The 20,484-nt window shown below is 45.0% G+C and overlaps 1 protein-coding gene across 5 annotated transcripts in view; it reads right to left on the reverse strand.

Moving 5' to 3' along the window:
* LOC116941224 (DNA-directed DNA/RNA polymerase mu-like) overlaps positions 1 to 20,232 on the reverse strand; it is an 83,142-nt gene extending 62,910 nt beyond the window's left edge. Inside the window, exons 1-4 of one of the 5 annotated variants that reach the window (XM_032952044.2) lie at positions 19,792 to 20,231; positions 17,702 to 17,888; positions 15,111 to 15,221; positions 4,266 to 4,436 (exon numbers count right to left, since the gene is read on the reverse strand). In XM_032952044.2, the coding sequence (XP_032807935.1) occupies positions 4,266 to 4,436; positions 15,111 to 15,221; positions 17,702 to 17,888; positions 19,792 to 19,976 (654 nt within the window). In that variant the 5' untranslated portion in view covers positions 19,977 to 20,231. Of the gene's footprint in view, positions 1 to 4,265; positions 4,437 to 15,110; positions 15,222 to 17,701; positions 17,889 to 19,791 lie in introns of all 5 variants that reach the window. The other 4 variants (XM_032952045.2, XM_032952043.2, XM_032952047.2 and 1 more) reach the window with 4 other exon arrangements.
* Positions 20,233 to 20,484: the final 252 nt, after the last annotated feature.

Below are 20,484 nucleotides of genomic sequence, written 5' to 3' on the forward strand. Positions count from 1 at the left end.
TCCGATATAGACTGACCACCGCCATATAAATCTCACCACCGGCTCAGGGCCTCAGACTTGTTTGAGCATGTAAGCACTCTTACATTTTTAGTTGACTTAATACACATCTGCCGAAATGTAATGAACAAAAATGAAACATTTGTTTATTTTCCTGCTCATAACGTGACCTGAACATTAAAGAGAAAGTGCGGGCATCCCTCGATATAATAAATAATTATGGAACAGATACGTTTGTGAAAAGTGAAATTCTGTTTATCGAAACCTATTTTCCTATTGATATCCATTATATAATTGGAGGTGCGTTCCAACGGAAAACATTTCAGCTCTAAGATGTAATAAAATCACACTTATGAAAGTAGAAAATCTTTTTAAAGCACATTTTGAATGGAAAACTAACAAAATTTCAGAATAAAATATTCGTAGTCAAACTAAGTAACGAAATAAAAAAAACGAATGCTACACAGTACTATCCACGAAGTGTGGCGATCACTGTGTGAGGTTCGGAGGTTCGCACCTGGCACTGTGCTACACAGTACAGTACCAGGCGTGATGAGCACAAAGAAGTACACCAAAAACAAGCTCAAGCTTAGGCAGCACAAAGAGCATGGGAAATCGGTACAGTACGAAAAGCACGCCACGCATATGACCCTGAGTGGCAAAAAAATGGAGACAGGGAGAAATGGCAGACCGTGCATCTTTCTATAATTTCGAGCATAAAAAAAATTCGTAAATGCTAATTTAATAGAGCGCATACGGAACATGTTTTTGAATTTATAAGTAAACGTCATAGCGAAATTCCATATATTGAGTTGCTGTTTAACAAGGGATGCCTGTACATTCAAGACTAAATCAGAATGAATATAGTTGGAGGTTATAACTAAAAGTATGCATCTCCAGCTATGGAGAAAGCGCCAAGGAGCTTTGATTAGTTTCGTTTTGCTTTGCTTTAGTCGCCCGCGCGTGAGCGTTTAAAATAAAATTATCTACAATTTCACGGTACATTTTCACTACCATTTTTTGCCGCAATAAAAATATATCTCTGCATTCACTTCTTTTAGAAATGTACAATTTTGAGGAAAATAGCGATGAAATCTATCACGAAAAAATTCGACAAAGAATGACCAATTTCGTTCAGTGATGTGTTGTTGCAACGGGTAGTTTTTTTCTCTCCTGTTCTTTATCTGACAAGGGAGGCCAGTAATGCTGAAAATGCAGCAATATGACCACCCGCAGAGTTAAAAGCAATTGTTACATTGGCATTGCACTGTATTGCCATGAATTATAGATAATCTCTATTATGGTTATTTCTTGGCCAATGTGTTTGACTCAGAGGTGGATCCAGGATTTGCATTTTGGGCGAATGAGAGTAGGAAGCAAACCCTTTCCTTCTCCATTCCTCTCTCATTTCTCCGCTTCCCACCTGCCAACCCCAACATCGGTGCTTTTTAACTTTCCACACTGCAAACCGATTATTTGAATTCGAATAATCTCTGGGGTCCTTTCTTTTCTTACTCTCACCAAGCTTCTACCATTTTCACCCCTTGACTCAGTTTTCCGTTCAATATTGTAGTCCAGCTCAAACTGTGCAACGCAGAACCCTCAGATTAATTATGCATGGTAACAAGAAAAGATCTAGCCTGGGTGGCGCTGTCGTTAGAGTGCCAGCCTCTCAATCGGAAGGTTGCAAGTTAAATTCCTTGTTTGGAGCCAACTGAACAGCAGTTGTCCTACAGAAAGACGCTTCCTCCACTTGAGAAATGCTGAATTTTCTGTGAATGTCTTCGCTGCGGAGATGGATCAATGAAATATCAGCTGGCAGATGCAGGTGGTGGTTCTGGAGTGTTGCATTGCAGGACTCTGAGATATGGCAATGGTGGTTTGAGAAGTCCTCAATCCAGCAGTGGATTTGATCCTGGTTGGTGATGATGGATCAGATCTACCAATAAAATGAAGACAGCGCCACTGAGTTGAGCAAGGAAACACTCTGACTTCGCGCGTACACCTATTACATGACAAACAGTGGCCCACATCGAGAGACCAATTAACCAAGACATCTATAATAATAATATGCAACATTATGAGAGCTACTGCATGAATCGCAGCAGCTTTATTGCTTTTCCGCCACATGCTTGGTTATGCTCTTCTCTGCATGTCCCCATTGTAAGTGTTGATCATATTGGTCAAATGTTAACAAGGACGTATTCAGCATGGCATCAAGTTGCTGCTTCCATGAAATGGTAAAATGAATTAGGGGTTAATTAAAAAGAGTAACACCTTTTTTTTTTTTACTCCTGTAAAAATTCAGCTGACTGGCCTTGTTCAGGAATTTTATTTTTCTTGAAGAAGGCTTGAAAAAAAATTCCAGAAGACCAGTGACCCGAAACATAACAATAATGACCATCTACTGCATATATATGTATATATTTATTGTTAAGCTGTTCCCCAATAAACCGGACAGAACAAAGTATCTACACTGCCGGGGGCTGGCAAATACCAAATCATATCCACAAACTGGATATATTCAGTTCAGTACCTGGCTGTATTGCCATCTCTAGAATGGACCGACTGTGGTGATGTGTGGATTCGCCTACTTTCCCCTTTGCTCCCCGATCTGGTGAGCATGGAGTAGTGGATTGCCTGCCATGTGTCCAAGGATGACTTTTATCTGTAACTTTTACCGCATGACTGCAAATCCACTTTCAGCAGTGAAGCACTTAGTCCACGTGTGTTTGTTATGGTTTTCGTGATAGATGTTTCTTTTTTTTTATTTCTGCGTCTTGATGAAATGTAATGGTACGTTTATTGCCGAGAGTACAACAAGAATCGATGGCAAAAATAAACCCTTTACCTTCCACCTATTACATATATATGAAAAAACATAAAACACTGAGATTGGATGACCATCACGTTGTTGTATACCAGCAATGATTTTTCTTATCTTAGCTGCACAGCACGGGTGGCTGCCTAAAGCTGGCTTGACTGAAAGTACCCACATGGTACATTTAGGCTTTTGCCTTTTTTTGCAGTCACCGGGGAAGTTGCGAAATCTTGTTGACCGCTTAAAGGCATTTCTGGGATCCAAACATCACCATTTGTTTGGAAAATGACGAATAACAAATTAATGGAAATGTCCCGCTTAGAATGATGAACTCTTAATTTTTGGCACCAATCTCGAATACAGTACAGTATTAACCTACCAGGAGGATATCAGTGATATGTTGCCCTCAACTGGCCAATTCATGGCATTGAAATAAAAAAATTAACCCCACACTCAGTTGAACGTGGGGCTGTGGTGGATCTGAGTCAGCGGTGTGAATCCTACATTCCCAAGGTGGGTGCCAAGGTGTGTCTCAGGTTACCACTGTTGACTTCCTAAAAAGTAGCAATCATTTTATTGGCATTGGTGGGATCATGGTCTGAGTCAACGCCCAACTAAGATATGAACTTGCAATCGTCCAATTACTGCCAATTAAACCTACTAGCTTTCGCAGTAAACATTACTTCTTGGTCAGGCTAAATTTTACCAGGAGCACGAGATTATTGTTATGGCCATTGCATAGTGGCAGAATAACAATTCAACTTGTACCACGCACAATATTCACTCACTCTCAAAGACAGAATGACGCGTGGAACCACAAATAGGGAGACAATCACTCAGTGAGCCGCCACCAATAATTGACCAGGCTTTGTGGTGTGCTACATAGTAAGGTGTTATTGGCCAATTTACTTGTGAGAGGAAATCAGAGCACCCATTTAGATTTTTTTTCTTCAGATTTCTGCATTACTTTTCACATACGTATTTGTCACTCAAGACTGTTTAGCATTTTATTGCATGGAAATCCAACCAAAATATTAGCATCCAAATCAGCAATATTCCAAAATGTTTTTAGAAATTACAACACAACGGTCTATTTTAGAATTGGTTTCTGAGCTGAGATCACCATTCATAGAAGCGGCTGAAACCCAGATGTGAACCCACATGTGAACCCACAAACCTCAGCATTCCTGGTCCAGTCCTCTAAAATACACACTGGCCCCTAAGCCACCTGACCAATTATATTGAGTTACTACTGCACAGCCACTGCCACCCTTGCTTAGAACACTTGATTAACTTGGAAGTCAGCTTGAATTATAAATGGCTAAGGGACCAAGGTTCGAACCCTGTCTCTCAGCATCGTCAGTTCGGTATGCTGACATGGGCATTAGCCTCCCCCCTTCCGAGTCATTCGTCCGCTCAACCTCTACTCACCGCATCCTATCCTTACCTTGATGACGGCGCGCGAGTGCTCGCCCACTCCCGGCAGCCCGTCCAGGTCCCGCACGCTGCTCAGGGGGCTTGGCAGTGATTTGAGGACACATGCTGCCCGTGTGAAGGCCAGGGCCCGTCCATCACTGTCGCCGAACCTGGCATTCTCTGCCAGGGTCTGCAGGGCATCCTGAGCTCATGCAGAGGCATGTGGGCACATGGATGATGGCGCACAAAATCACAGTCCAAATCAATCTAACGCCGTTTAACCGGGGCGCACCCCTTCGTCCTCAAATACAATTTCAGGGACGACTTTGGCAAGTGCTTGCAGGAACTCTGCCTGAAAGTGCTATTGTACCACTGGCATCATTAACAAATGCTACCTTATCGAATCCTGACAGCAACGTGTGCTTAAAATGGGTTCTCGTGTGGAGCGAGTTTGGCAAGCATCAACCCGGTAACCAATGACTGCACAAAGACCAATCTGAATACATGTTGTTTTGAACTTAATTTGGCAAAATTACAGCTCTGAGAATTAAAATATCAGTTTGAGTATCACGCGATGAACATTCCGATCAATTGCAGAGTGGCTGAAAAAATTCTGCCCTCTACTGTGTGGACCAGAGGTCAATGGAAGGAATGTCAGCGGTAGCTCTGCGATATCCCCTTCCATGGATGGTCGTGCGGCACTGCAAGAGAGCCAACTGGATTCATGATCACATTACGCCATAGCAGACGAGATTAAATGGTGGGGGGGGGGGGGGGTGAAAATAACACCATGTTTTATTTGGACCGTGTATATGTCCAGGTATAACGTGAAGTATGAGATCTGGTCATATGTTCTATGAAAATACTGACTGGACCCTGTTACAAGGAAGTGGAATTTCCACTATTGTTTCAGCCACCAACAGACATGAGTATGGCCCCATGCTCATCTCAGCAGAGATATACTTTGACGTAATATCTAAGATCTATGTATATTATTTTCACTGTCTTGAACATTGCTGGAGTAATACATTTTGAAATATATGTGTTGAGCAGATATTCCACAATAAATCTTCATTTTGAATTCCATTATGTAAATAAGATTGTCATATATGAGGCCTTTACATTTTGGGCAAACATATGTAAGAAATTACATTGATTCATCACTTTAGCCAAATGACCTCCATTTTGCAAATTCAAAATCCAATTCCTGCATCAATTCTATAGTAATGGCCATCAGTCAATGCCACAGGGTCACCATCATTTGGGACTTCCTGAATTAGGTTTCCAAATGACAAATGTTTGAATATGCATGTGGAGTGAATTTGTAGGTGACCAATTTACACACATTTGTAAACGTATTTTAACTTGGCATTTTATGATGATAGCAATGCTGTTTGTTTATTCAGTCAAGCCTCACTCAGCCTCAAGACTGTTTTCGAGAGGGCCTTACATTTGGACATTTTTACATACAAATGCAGGAAATTAGAATTCCAGAGAAAACTCAACATATACGAAGCGACAAAACTCGAACATCCACACATTTGGGTTAGCGAAACCAATCTCAGACCTGCTATCTGCTGGTCACAACACAGCCATGTAAGTTTGAGAATTGAAGACATCTATGTGATCCATAATCACAATGGTTACAAAAGCAATCGCTTGTGTTTTGCTTGTAGATTTTCCATATGAATAATATGCTGCAAGGCATTAATTTGGGATATATGATGAGATTATGTGATATGTGATGTATATGTTTATTAGAGTTTAAAAAATTCTCAATTCCTAGCCAAAAAATTGTGATTCCATGTTTTTATTTGAAACACAGATTTTCACAGAATTTTAGGATCAGCAGAATCGTAGAATGTTGGGGAGGAAGGGCATTGCAGACCCCTTCGTGGAATTCGGGCAAAGAAAGAAAACACAGGGCCCATGGGGCCAGCACGGCCTCGCGAAGGCTGGCCCATGCGTGGCCGAGATGCATGGGTCAGCTAATTGTAAAGCCATGGCTTCATATACAGGTAGCTGCTCCATGCATCCCTGCCACGCATTACCTGGGGTAAGACCCCATCTTGCCTGAATGCTATGAGGGAACTGGGGTGGAATCGGGCCCATTTTACACACTCGGTGTAGGTAATACATTTTTGACCAATTCAGGGCGGTCAGGCTGGCATTCCAACCGCCCATTCTATTGCACGAAACTGCCATAGCACAGTCCCTGTTAGAATGCCAATCAAATCAAGGGAAATTTTTACTTGGAAATAACCTGCAAAATAAGCATAATTCCTGCAGGAATCATCCATCCAGAGAGAATGATTCCTATAGAAATCTCCCCGTTCTACCTTATACAAAAAATAAATACACTTTCTGCATATAACATTGGTATGTGCTTGGCAGTAATGACCATCCTGAATGAATAGCGCGCCTTAAACCCCGAACATTTCCTTTAATTATTTACTACTGATATATTATTGTTCTATATCAATGTATCCATCACTTTCATTACACTTCATCTAAACTAGATGATCTCATTTTTCCTGTTGCAGGACAACATCTTGCAATTACCATTTTTCACAGCCGTCATTTCTTAACACTGACAAACTACCTGTAATTGGGTCCTCTCGACAACAACATCAGCAGTAGCTGTTAAAAACATTTGCTTACATGAAGACTTATGTACACACAGAAAATGACAAAAATCCTCTATTTATAAGTTGCTGTTCGCGAGCACCCAAGGTCGATGTGGCACGTGAGAAGGAGTGGTAGGATCGAAACTATGTACGCCCAAACACCTTTTTCTCTGCCAGCGCCGAGTGGATAACACCACACCCATGTACTTGTAGAATAAACTCAAACTGGCCGAACATCCCAATTCTGAAAGAGGGGCCTTGAGTCACTTGAGATTGACATGGCCTGTAGCCACATGAGACCTATCACCACAAAATGTCTGGTAAACAATGTCCATCCATAACTGCAAGCATTTTAGTTGCACTAATCTGGTACTAGAGAAGAATATTATGGTAAAATCATGGCAACACTGTATTTCTAGATTTAGTGCATTCAGTCCCTTATGTTACTGCTAGTGCATCATGCAATCACAGGACTGACTGAGGTGTATGTTAAGTTGTGCCCCACCAAAGGTAGTTGAAAGTCCTATTTGGCCCAAAGTAAGGAAAAGGTTCCCAACACTTGCTTTACAGGATAAATAATCAACATAATAATAAAAGTATAAGCGGAGTCCATCTCGAAGATATTCAAAGCAGGTTTCAATGGCGTTCAACATCGTCAGGAATTTAATCTAGACCACTGTTATCGTACCAGTGTAGCCATCTTTGGCTCTATACTCTTTGGTTCTATTCGGTAAAGTCACGTAGGTAAAAATAAAATAACAAAAAATCACGACGTTTCTAGAATCTTTGGCTCTATTTTATATGAACACACAAAGACAAAGATCCTCCTTTTCGCCTTACAAATCATGACGGAAATTGGTGTTAGCTGACACCTGTAAATACCAGCGTAACACATACAAGCCTTAATCGTGTTGGACTGCCCAGCGCTGATGTTTGTTTATTAATTTAAGGTTGGGTTGGTCTAGGTGGTGCCCAGGACAGGTTCAAATAACAACTGAACTTAGGTCACTGGGATTGCAGTGCAGTGCACTAACAACCACTACATCAAAGATCTCTTGCATACCTTTTAACAGACTGTTGGGGCAAGTGCTCTTAGCCAGTGCCTATGAAGGTCGACACGGCACATTAAGGAGTCGGTGGCCAATACTACGCGTGGCAGCATTTGTCACCCCAGCGCTTGTTTACACACTGCACCAGTTACTCATTTAAGGCTCAGTCGACCTACGAGAGACTTAGGAACAGTCCAAATATTAGCCGCTGTTATTGGCAGCGAGCGAGAATCGAACTCGGGTTGCGGGATTGGTAGCGCAGTGCACCATTCACTGCGCCACCGCTCCCCATACATACACAGAGACGAAGATCCCCCCATATATAGCCTTAACCTACTGTTGGGCAAGTGCTGTTAGCGAGCACCTATGAAGGCCGAAATAGCACACGAGGGTGTGGGTGCCCAGCACCACACCCTTTGTCTCCTAGTGGGAGATGTTTACACACCACACTAGGTACTCATTTAAGGATCAGTCGAGCTACGAGAGACCTAGGAACAGTCAAAATATTAGCCACTGTTATTGGTAGTGAGCAAGAATCGAACTCGGGTTGCGGGGTTGGTAGCGCAGTGCGCTGACCACTGCGCCACCGCTCCCCATACATACACAACAACAACCGTCATTCGTCACTAAGTGGCGGTGATGTCACCACGACACTTATGCCAGGCTATGTGCACGTTGAGTGTCGAACGCCCGCTGGCAGGTCACGGGGCAGACCCAGGTGCCACGGGTCGACTGACTGAGATGACTGGCTGATGCTCCACCTGTGCCCCCTACTGTGCCAACTTGCTGTGCTTTAGCCATCCGGCACTCCGCTTGTTGTTGTGAGTGTCGCTCCCCCGCCCTCCGTTGTTGTTGGAGGACGACTGCCTCCAACTGCCCAGTAGCATCCTTCACGAGCCTCCTCCACAGAGGCCGATCTTGACACCGCTGGTACCAGTCATCGGTAAGTCCACTCCGTTCCACATCCTCCTGTACCACATTACTCCATCTCCTCTCTATCCCGAGCCGCGCCCGTTTAGCACCCTCGATCCGGCCGAACAAAAGCTGTTTAGGCATGCAGTGGCTGGGCATGCGGGCTACATGACGCAGCCAACGCAACCTTGCCTGCCATAGGAGCTCACTGATGGGACTTTGTCCAGATCTTTCAAGGATTTGTGAGCTCCTCACACAATCCAGCCTGGTTAAACCCAGGATGGATCGTAGGCAGGCCAGCCTAAATGTTTCTAACCTGCGAAGATTTTCCATTAGGGAGGTCCACGTTTCCCAAGCGTAGAGAAGGGAGGGAATGACCGTGGCCGAGAAGACCTGAAGCTTCGTGCAGAGTGATAAACCAGGTAGCTTCCACACAGCGTTATGCAACCAATGAAAAGATAATGCCGCTCGACTGATTCGGAGTGAGACCTCTGCTGTCAAACCGAAGCTGGTCATGAGCACACTGACCAGGTATGGGAAACTCTCCACTCTCTCCAAAACTGCGCCATCACCAATTGGGAGTGGAGTGTCCGATGGTACAAAAACCCAGGCAGGTGCTTAGTTTTGGTGGGACTGATGGGAAGGCCCCACCTCTTAGTGGCAAGCTCCAGCTTCAGCAGCAGCGCCTCCAACTCCTCCTCTGAGTGAGCAGCAATTACCAGATCATCGGCATATATAACATGGTTGAGTAATAGGGAGCCATCCCTTGACCGCATCTGGGCATCGATCAGTCTCCCATAGTATCTGTGCCAGATGGAAATTCCTCCGGTACAGCTATTAAAGGCTTCACGAACTACGTGGTTGAAATAGATGTTAAATAATATGGGAGCCAGAGGACATCCCTGTCGCACCGCAAGGTGAACAGGAAATGGCTCCGACTCCTGGCCACGTAGTTTTACCCAGGCCCGCTCACCATCATGAAGGTCCTTAATGATCATAAGCAGAGGGTCAGGGACTCCGAAAGCATGAAGAACAACCCAAAGCCCAGGCCTACTGATGGTATCATAGGCCTTGACCAGGTCAATAAAGCAGAGATGTAGGTGTTGTTTGAATTTCCTATACCTCTGCTGTAGCAGACGGACAAAAAATATGGCATTTGTGCAGGACCGCCCTTTCATGAAACCGCATTGGGGCTCTGCAAGCCTCTCCTCAGTGTGCCTGGCAAGGCGATGTTGAATAATTAATCCTTGCCAGGACCTTTCCCGGCACACTGAGGAGGGAGATGCCCCATGTAGTTGTTACAGTCTGTGCGGTCCCCCTTCTTCAAGAGGGGGACCACCAGGGCATCCTTCCAATCCTGCAGAACCCGTCCAGTGGTCCAGATTGTTATTATGATATCATGTAGGGCAGTCTGTGCACAAACGCCACCCTCCCTCATCATTTCGCTTGGGAGATCATCTCTGCCTGGTGCCTTCCTGGTCTCAGACTCTGGATCGCCTTAAGTACTTTCTCAACAGATGACACCTGAGCCAGCCACTCACAGGGGGTGACTACTTCCAATATTTGAGGCACCGCAGCCTCTGCAGTGTCATCCCCACTTTGCCCCATGATGTTTTCCAGGCTGCAGGATTTCCTCTCCCCCAGGACCTCAAAGAAATGCTCAGCAAATCTGCAAACCTGTTCCTGGGGGTCGGAGATTGGATCACCATTCTTTCCCCTAATGATGGTAATAGGTGTGGTGCTGCAGGTTACTCTTTTGATGGAATTAAAGAGCGATTTGTGATCGCAGACCATTGAGGCAGACTCCATCTCCTCAGCAACCCGCGACCACCACCCATCCTTGCAGCGCCTCACAACTCTCCAAACCTCCGAGCAAAGGCTGGGGTAAGCCTTCTCATTCTCTGACATGGGATGCTGTAGACGATGAGAGTGGGCCTGTCGCTTTTTCTCAGCCAACCTGAACACCTCCTCTGTAAGCCAGGGTCTCTGGGGAGGTCTGGACCGTGTACCCAAAGCAACTATTGCAGCTGCATGAGCCACAGTCCTAAACCTCGCCCATTTCCCCTAAGCATCAGGAGGAGTGGGGGATGATGCCCATCCCAGCCCCAAGCGATGATTAAATTCTCGCTTGCAACTTTCGTCAGCTAGATGAGACCATGCCACTATGGGTTTGAATGGAGTCCTGGGTGTCCACCCACCACCAGAGTGGAAGAATGTCAGACGCATCTTACAGATGACAAGTCGATGGTCAGTGACCAGATCAGCTCCACGGTAGATCCTGGTATCAAGGACATGGGCCTGCATCCGTTGTTCCGTCACTATTGTAGTCCAGCAGATGTTCTTGCTTGGACCCGGCATGCATTCATAATGTTGCGTGGATGCGCCGATGCCGGAACAGCATGTTGATAATTACAAGCCCATGGACTGCACAAAAATCTAACAGCATCCTCCCGTTGTTATTGAGCTGATCTGGCCCATGCCTTCCAATCACTCCAGACCAGGTGCCCTCGGGCATTGAAGTCACCCAACAAGATGACTCTATCCTGAGAGGCCACTTTAGCTCGCATCTGTGACAGGAGGACATAGAAGGCATCTGAATCATCGGCCTTGCATGCATCCCTCCACGGATGTTCGTCTTTGGTGGGGGCATAAGTAACCACTCCTTGCCTCTGCTTGATGGGAAGGCAAGCCCAAAGTAGCCTGGGGCTTACAGCTTCCCACACCTCACTGCCACGCTCCCACACCCCCTTTATTATTTTGTTCAGAGGAAGAGCCACTCCCTGTTGTTTGGCAGTCTCCTGACCTGAGTAGAGGACTGTCCACTCCTCATGGTGGCAGGAGCCCGAGCCGGTCCACCGAACCTCCTGAATACCACAGAGATCCAGGCGGTACCGGTCCAGCTCCCGATAGAGGAGTGGCAGCCTCTCCTCCGCAGTGAGCTTTCGAAAATTCCACGTGGCCACCAGCAGTGTTTTTTTGTTATTTATGGAAGAGCCCCGAGGGTAGGGATTCAGTCGACTGGTTCCGCCAAATGGGGTTTGGCCAGGAGACATCATAGACGCCTATCCCCCCGGGGCCTCCGGCACAAGCTTAATTAAAGTTTTAAATCGTGGTTTAGTGGTAATTAATTGAAGGTGGAGGGGTTACCATCCCCTCGCACCCGTCCAGAGCCCCCATTTGGCCGCTGTGGTGGTTACAAACGCCATGAGGGGAATGGACACTCGTAATTGGCCCTCCCCCCACAGCACGGCTCACCACAGCGTTGCCGTCCGGCACCAACGAGGAGGTAGGGGGTTGTTTTTGCCGGACCATACATACACACATGCACGCATACCCTTGCATACACAAGCCCGAGCGTTCACACATGCGCACACAACACGTGGGCTCATTTAGCTCGCCACGCATGCCAACCACGTAGGCCTTGCAGTCCACTGAGAGGGTAATACTGAAAAACAAAGAAAACCCCAACCCAGCACAAATGTGTTTTTTTATGACATCCTTATTGTTGATGAACAGATGCATCCATTCAAAATAGCCCATTCATAACGGCGAAAACCTCCCACACAACAGTGTTTGGACGTGTTGTGCAGAACGAGGCGAGCTGGAGTAATGCCTCCGGCTGGTGGTAAACATGTCAGTTTGCTAAAGAAGCATGTCCGCTTCCCACTCCTTTGTGCAAATATAACCATGGTTCTAAAGCATTTATATTTCCAAACTCTGTGTGACTGTGAAACGTAATTCTTGGGTGAAACCGTCTGTTACGGGTGGCAAAGAAATTACGAGGTTTTTTTAATGCACATGTTTTTCGCCGAATTGGATTGTGCTGAAGGATCGTAAAATTGCATCCCCATTTTATTTACAGTATCTTACTGTACCTGACAGAATTCAACATAAAGTAGTCAGATTAATGGATGATCCTGCATTCACCAAATTAACTCCAGTTGCTCGCTCACCAGTGGTCAGTCGCCTCCTCGTCGCCCTTATATCACTACTACCATGGTTAGTGTTGCCGTGAACTTCTCCCGTTGACCCTTCCACCCACGTCGAGAACTCGGTCTACCAGACTGACACTGTCGTCTCACACACACAATGTGTTTTCAACCACAACACTTAGAGGCCACAACAGTGCTCTTTCCTACTTCTTCCCTCACACTGCTCCACGCCTCGTCATCTCATTTCCCAAGCTCCTTATGACTTTGCTCAATTCAAGAAACGTAATCATGCTTGTCTATTCCAAGTTTACTCATGATGTTTGTTGCTGGCCGCTTAACGCCTTGGGCCTTCAAGTCTGCCCTCAGCAACTGCCCCCCGTGGTGTAAATTCCACATTTCCATGATGGGTGTCTGTCTATCCGCAGAACAAATGCACGCTTGGCTTTCCACAAAGCAGGATTCACAAGCTTCTGCGATTCTAGCGTTCAAACCACAGCATCACTCATCCAGATGCAGTATATATCCACACACACACATTGTCCATAAGCTGGGCTTAATTTCAGCTGGAGCCGTCAGGGGCTGAGCCCAGGAAAATATTTATCTGCCCCTACCCCTGCTATAGGGAAGGGGGTGCGGTCTGGGGGATGAGCGATTTTGGGGGCTATGGAAAATATTCCGTGAGAAATTAATCGCTGTCCATAAGCTATGCATTTTGCCCATAAGCTACGCATTGTCTTGTGGCAGCCTGCCCAGTAAGATCCATTGAGCTCAGTACAGGGATGTTTTACATCAGCCTGTATTATATATTACAGACACAGAATTTTAGAATGTACGTGCTGTATATAAGTGAAAGAAAGCATGTGGGAAGCAATGAAACTGTTGCCAGCACACCGTACAGACATTTTTGGCAACCTGAGTTTGGTTTTTACCCAAGCACAATTCCAATGGAAAACTGACATCTGAACCGAGCCAGGGCTATTGCTGTTGTTTCATCGAAAAGTGACCACCTGGTGCAGCTGTAAGAACAACAACAGCACTGCGGAGACAAAAATGGTTGGGAATTCATGGTAATGATCGCACAACACCCTCGTGTACCTTTGTCGGCCTTAATAGGCGCTCACGAACAGCACTTGACCTAAAAGTCTATAATGCTAAATGAGGTATCTGTCTTCATGCACAGGGTGCAAGCACGAACATGGCATTACAAATTTGTAATCGATAGGAAATGATTTATACAAATTATTTTTCATTAATGGTCAGCACCATTACACGATGATCAACTCTTCACTAACGCATATCAATAAACACCAAAGCATAGACGAAAGCAAAGACAGCAATTAACCACATTTGCAATTAATAAACACTCGCTCACAAATGAAAAAATATATCTGTTGTAGCCGATCTTCAAAGTAGTCCAGGTATTGTTAATAACAAAGACATTAAACTCTTTTCTATGTGTGCAATAACATATCACCTGCACAGTCCTTGGAAGAATGTTTGCAGTGCAGCACATATAACAGCAAGACAGGCAGACCAGGAATTTTTATTAGCTTTCCTCTCATAGTACTTAAACATGACTGATGAGGTGGTAAAGCTGCATTAAGTGGGTAGAAGTGGGAAGTACTTGTGACTCCAGGCAGTCATATATTTTTTTCCCCCAACAGGAAGATACTAATGTGGCAGCTTGGTTATACACACGCTGCATACAGTGTGCGTACCGTTTGCTTGTGTGCATGCGTGTTTCTTGAAGGCCGCTTATTAGAAAGTGCGAAAGAGAGGAAGGAGAGGAGCAAAAGGAAGGAAACTCTGGGAAAGTGCCGTTGTAATTAACAGTCGTGTCTGTAATTGTGTTTTGAATTTGATCTTAATTAAGAGAGTTCAGTGGAATAGAGGTGGGCCTGGTGGCTTAGAGTTCAAAGTGCTGAGCTGACATGGCTGACATGGCTGACATCCTGGATTCGAATCCAGGCAGTTGCATGTGATTAAACTAGGTTCTCAAGTGTCGCAAGTTGATCGTATCAGCCTAGTCACCAATCCCATATCTAAGAATTAAATGTTTTGTTTGACTGAACATTACTGTCATATTTTAGAGTGGGTGGCAAATTGCAGCCCACTAATGTGTGGTCCAGAGGACACTTGAAGAAGGGATCTAAGAGGCTGCTCTGTGATATCCGCTGCTGCGGGGCCGTTCACTCACACAAAGGGTAGCACTGCTCTGCAAGAGATCCTAATGGACGCTTTGCCTCGTGACATGATGCCAGTGTGGGTGTCACCGCATGAGTGGAGACTGAAGCCTGGCTGTCAAGGTGGCCGCGTGCGATGCACGAGGCACAGTGTGGCAACCGGCGTGCGTTACCGTGAACCGTGCGTTCGGCTGCCCCAAGGGGGTCCTCCTCTGGCAGGCGTACGGAGCAATGGTTGATAGCTGCGCGCATTGCGGCAGAGTTGAAACGTCAGTGGGGCTCACCTGTGACAACAGAGAGGAAGACGTAATCATTTTAACGACAGTTGGCCAAAGCGGCTCTCTGTGCTACTGCCTGAGTCAGAGTGCTAAGTCGATACCACTAAGATCATGAATCCAGATCCAGGATTCAGCCACCTGTTTTAACATTGCCTTTACTTCGAGTGAAATTTCTAGTCGTGTGTGCAAGCAATAATACAACAGTAACGCACTGAGAGACATACACTTTAACAACGTAATATTTAAAACTGTAATTGAGTGAGTTTTTACGAACATTCATATATTAACATTTTGTGATCCAAGAATGACAATATATTGAGTGATACTCCTCTCCGTTTGGTGGTCCTGAGCCTGTGGTGGAAAATCATCTATCCTATGGTGGGGACCAGCCTCTCCATTGGATAAACAATGTTGATTTGACCACAGAGAAATTATAGAGTTGAGTCAACCTTTGGCCAGGATTTGAACTCACGTATTTAAAAAGTGGTTTCTAACCCCGGCCTCTTGGCTGGATAAAATAAGATCATGAACTCCAAAATGTAGGACCTATGCTATAAAAAAAACGTGATCTTAACAACCTGTACTTGGAAATTTGACACACTTTTAAAAATAGTTGATGCTAGAAAAGGCAAATGTGGGGCTGTTTAAAGTACAAAACCTTTGACTTGGGAATGAATGTTCAATCTCCGAGACCTTCCTCGCATTTCCAGGATGTTACAGAATATAGGTTTCCACTGAAGGAAATTCACAAAAAGAAATCAATTACGAAAACAAGTACCACATGCTTCAAGGTACGTTGCAGTCCAGCACACACGCTGAGCTTATAAAGCAAAGAGAACATACGGGCATGGGTCAAACCCAGGTGAGCTGTGTATAGTCACCAAAAGTGGTCTTTGCCCCACTCATCACAACCTTAAACTTATACACAGTGGTATTGCCATATCCGCAAAGGGCTTAAACAAAGGCCACATGAATGGACTCGTCAACCCAGGGTAGAGCATGCCACCACTTTCAATTATTGTCTTAAATTTGATCCCAACCATAGAACTATGGAATTTTCAACTTTCACTAAAGGTTGACAATGGAAATGAGCACCAACCCAGCAGCGAGACACTTTTGACATTATGTAATTACTTAGCACAAAGGTGATGCCACAAATCTAAAACATCTGGCCAGGTGGTGCTGTGGTTAAAGTGCTCAGTTCACAACTGTAAAGCAAGAGTTAAATTCCCAGTCAGGCATGAACGAGCACATGCTCATTTTAGCAGGAAGACTCTATGACTTGCCTTAAATCATGCAACTGATTACAGTGGACAATCACTGGTACTTAATTTATCCATGATGAGTTTATTATATTAAAGAAAAAGTCAAAATGTCTCTCCTGGTTAACATGGCTAGGTACTTGAGCGGTCAGAGCACTGAGCCTGCACCCCTGACATCCTGGGATCTGAAATTCAGACAGCCACCCTTATTTAAACTTGGTTCTCAAGCATAACTAGTTAAGTTTTCATTTATAGGCATAGCCCTGTGAACCATGCAGCTCTTGACTCGGGTGCAACCGCAACAAACAAAAACATGAACAAAGAATATCTTAAAGTGACTATGCGCAACAGAAAAATCCAGGAAAAAACAGCAAAGTCTTCCAGAAAAAACACACCGTATATCAATGCTGTGTGCAAAAATCCCAGTGGGAGGCAAGTCAAACAATAACAACCATAAGACAATTTTTATTTAAAGCTTTCGTGACTGCAGGGATTCATATTCTTGGTTCTTTCGGTAAAGTCACGTAGAAAAAGTCACCGAAAGAACCAAGAATAACCATAAGACAATTCAGATTAAAGTTATCAGGCTAACTCTCTGTACTTCAACAAACAAACATGGCTAAACCATACATGCTCTCAGCCAAATCATTAATCGCTGCATAAAAAAACCCACCAAATTAATGTAATTCAATTCCTGAGAAAAAAAAAAGTACGTACGTTGAACTGGTTTCACATGGTATGTAGCCAAACGTGCTAATTGGAGGGACGGGACAATATCAGTTTAACAGGGAATATTAACACTTTGCATGGTATATAAAAGTTATGCCACTCATCGAGTTTGATCCTGACTAAAGTGACTAGTTTGATGCCTACTAAAGTGGCTTCAGAAGTGATTTCATCCTCCATGGTCATTCTAAATGGAAATGTATCCACCTCAGGATGATGCTGTGAACAAAACTCTAATAGGTGCAAACAAAACAAATGCTTGCCTAAAACCGGTGTTGGGGTGGTGCTAATAACTTCAGGAATTATCTCTGATGTTATTGACCCATGGAAGGATTCAGACATCAGCACCTAGGAGCCAAAATTGGTGGCTCAAGCACTCTTATACCAGCATAATTAATCCAAGATAGATTATAACACTGAAATGAAAATAATACGATTCACAACTTTGCAACTCTTCATTGCAGTCATTTCTTTTGGGTGGTAGCCACTCGCATTTACCTGTAATATGTGTGTTGGCTGCACTGAGATGGGATGGTTGGCTTCCATGCTGGCAGTAAACCAAGTGCTGTGAAGCAACATCGGCTTTGCAGAGGAGACAGATATATCAGCACCACCATTCCGCCCCAGCCATTTCAGCACCTCCTCTGCAGACAGGCCCTCAGACACCACGTGTGTGACCGCGCCGCTGAGAAACAGCAAGCATGGCCATTTTTATGGCGGGCACAGACAGTGGTTATTTGAAGGCTATAACGCAGTGGATTTACAGCCTCTAAGCTCGTGATCAACCGTTCAGCAAAATACATTTCTCTAGGTAATAAAGCAATTTATTCAACTAGAAACGTCTTCATTTGAAGCAGTTCATGAAATGAAATGTCTGGCCAATTCCATAGTGTAGATTGTCAATTCCCTATTTTGTCAATTCCTTATAAAAGGAAATCATAATCCCACTTACTTTACTGCCATCTCCTGGCCCAATTTGAAGCCCAGGGGATGAGTTTCCCCCAATCTTTGTCTCTAAAGTTCTGGGTTACAGGCGCGTGCCACCTTAACCGCATCTGCACGATTATACGGTACTCCAAAACCTACGTTTGCCATTAATGTGAGTAGGCTGTGGACTAATCTTTGCAAATGTTTGATTGCTGTACCCTCATATGGGTTTCTACTCAGCAAGAAGGCCAGTTTTCTCCCATACAGAGACTGGCCAAACGTCCCAAGAAAAACCCGACTGAAAAACACATGGGACTTATTCAGGCTTTTCCGTAAAAGATAAATGACTTATTATAGTATTACTGTGCTATACTTCATGACATTCTCTACCAGCTGCTGGATTAACACACCCTCTCCACTCGCCACCCAATATATACATTATCCTCAATTACAAGTACCATGCTAAATTCCACACTTGCATCTCCGCATCAACTTTGGTGGTCCAAAATATTTATAGTCAGCATTATTATCTTACTCCTACGATCCAGGCCACGTCAGTCTTTTATTTAACAAAGCACCAAGCCTCCCCTTTCTTTTATGGCCTCGGTGCCGACTTAAGCCTGTGGTATTAGTGGGGGATGATATCAGGTTTGATGGTGGTGTTGACTCCAATCTCATGCTTTGCTAAATGAAGTTACAATCTGCCCCAAATTGCTGGCATTGGCTGTTCATATTCTCAGCAGCCATACACGTATATTCGCATCGTGTGGATGTTTCTCCCGGTCTTTCGGGTTTTCCCCTCCACATTGAGAATCGCAATGCGTTTAGAGTATTTCGGCGAATATACATTCCCACATAAGTCACTTTGTTGAGCCATCATTTGTGTCCAGGTCGCTTCTGAAAAATAACTATATAGCTCGTGTGGGCCTTACCTGATAAAAAAATACACGTGTGTATATATAGTTTAATACATCAGAGCATGTTGGCGTGTGCTAACAACCCTATTCAAGAGTACAGCCCGTGCATTGCCATGGATTCGGGGTTAAAGGATCAGTTTCACCAGCACCGTCCAACATCACAGCCATGGATAAACCAGTAGAGGCAGCACACACGCGGACACGGATCACACTTTGTAACAAATTGTAAGTGTTATTTCCAAATTGGTTATGTCTCAAAAGTACAGAAAATGGCTATTATTCCCACACAAACTTTGATTTTGTGAACAGGGCAGTGCTATTTTGAAATGTACCTATTTTCAATGAGAAAACGTGGTGTGCATTTGTGTCATTCCTTCGCGTAAAGTCCTGGTCACAAAAGCAAAGTTTGTGGGGAATAAATAATAATAATGGCCATTTTCTATACATTTTAGGCGTGAGCAAATTTAAAAATATCACTTACTACCTGGCCAGGAAAAAAAATTGTGTTACATAATGTTAAAATACGCGTGTGTCTCCCGATACCTCGGTTCCACTCCTGCTACTCAACCACCATTCACGCTCGCAGCAACAGCAACAACAGCAACAACATTTTCAACCGTGGAGACAGACGTCCGTCAATGCGAACAACGTTTTTTTTGCGTTCGTTAAATAAACGTTTTGTTGATATCGCTGAACGTCGAGAGAAACACACACACACACAAAAATCAAAATTACGTAAATAACCTAAAGCGGTCGTCCACGCGAAAGCCTTTGCCCCTGGCCAGGCCGGAGAGAAACCGGCGCCTGTTGGCACCCATCCTCCTCTCGACCAAAAACACGACGACCTCGCCGAACTTCACGAGCGAGGGGGCCTCGCTCACGTCGCCCGGCTCCTTCCGTCGTTTCTTCCTCGGGTTCAGCCCGGCCATGGCAAGCGGTGGGGAGGCGAGCGCGGTGCGTATAGTCGACGCTTCACGTGGCCTCGACGTGCACGTAGCCTGGCACGAGCGTCGTGGTGAACGTCACCGACACTTAGTGGCGAACGGCGGCGGCGGCGGTGGCGGTTGTTGTTGTTGTACAGTGCTCGGTTAATGTTCAAACAACGACGAAGACGCCCGGGTCTCTTCCTCCGCCTTGCAGGATCCGCCGTGTCGCGGCTGCCCCCCTGTGGCAAGGATATGTGAGCATGTGTCTTGTGTCCAACATCCACCACCCACCCACCACCGCTCCTCCTCCTCCTCACGTACACGCATCGCAACATCACGACGTTCTGGACGGTATCTAAGCAGGGACTGTGGCTCAGGCACACCAGACTCATCGGAGCAGGCGCGGTGGTGGTGGTGGTGGGGTGGGATTTTGTTTGGGGAAGGTTGGCCAGGTCATTGCCCTTCTGGGCTTTAGGTATTCACACCTGTCAACCCCCTTATCAGTTGCCTT

The sequence above is a fragment of the Petromyzon marinus genome, chromosome 11 (genome assembly GCF_048934315.1).
Source record: "Petromyzon marinus isolate PM22_M1 ecotype Great Lakes invasive population chromosome 11, UKy_Petmar_22M1.pri1.0, whole genome shotgun sequence".
Lineage (NCBI taxonomy): Eukaryota > Metazoa > Chordata > Hyperoartia > Petromyzontiformes > Petromyzontidae > Petromyzon > Petromyzon marinus.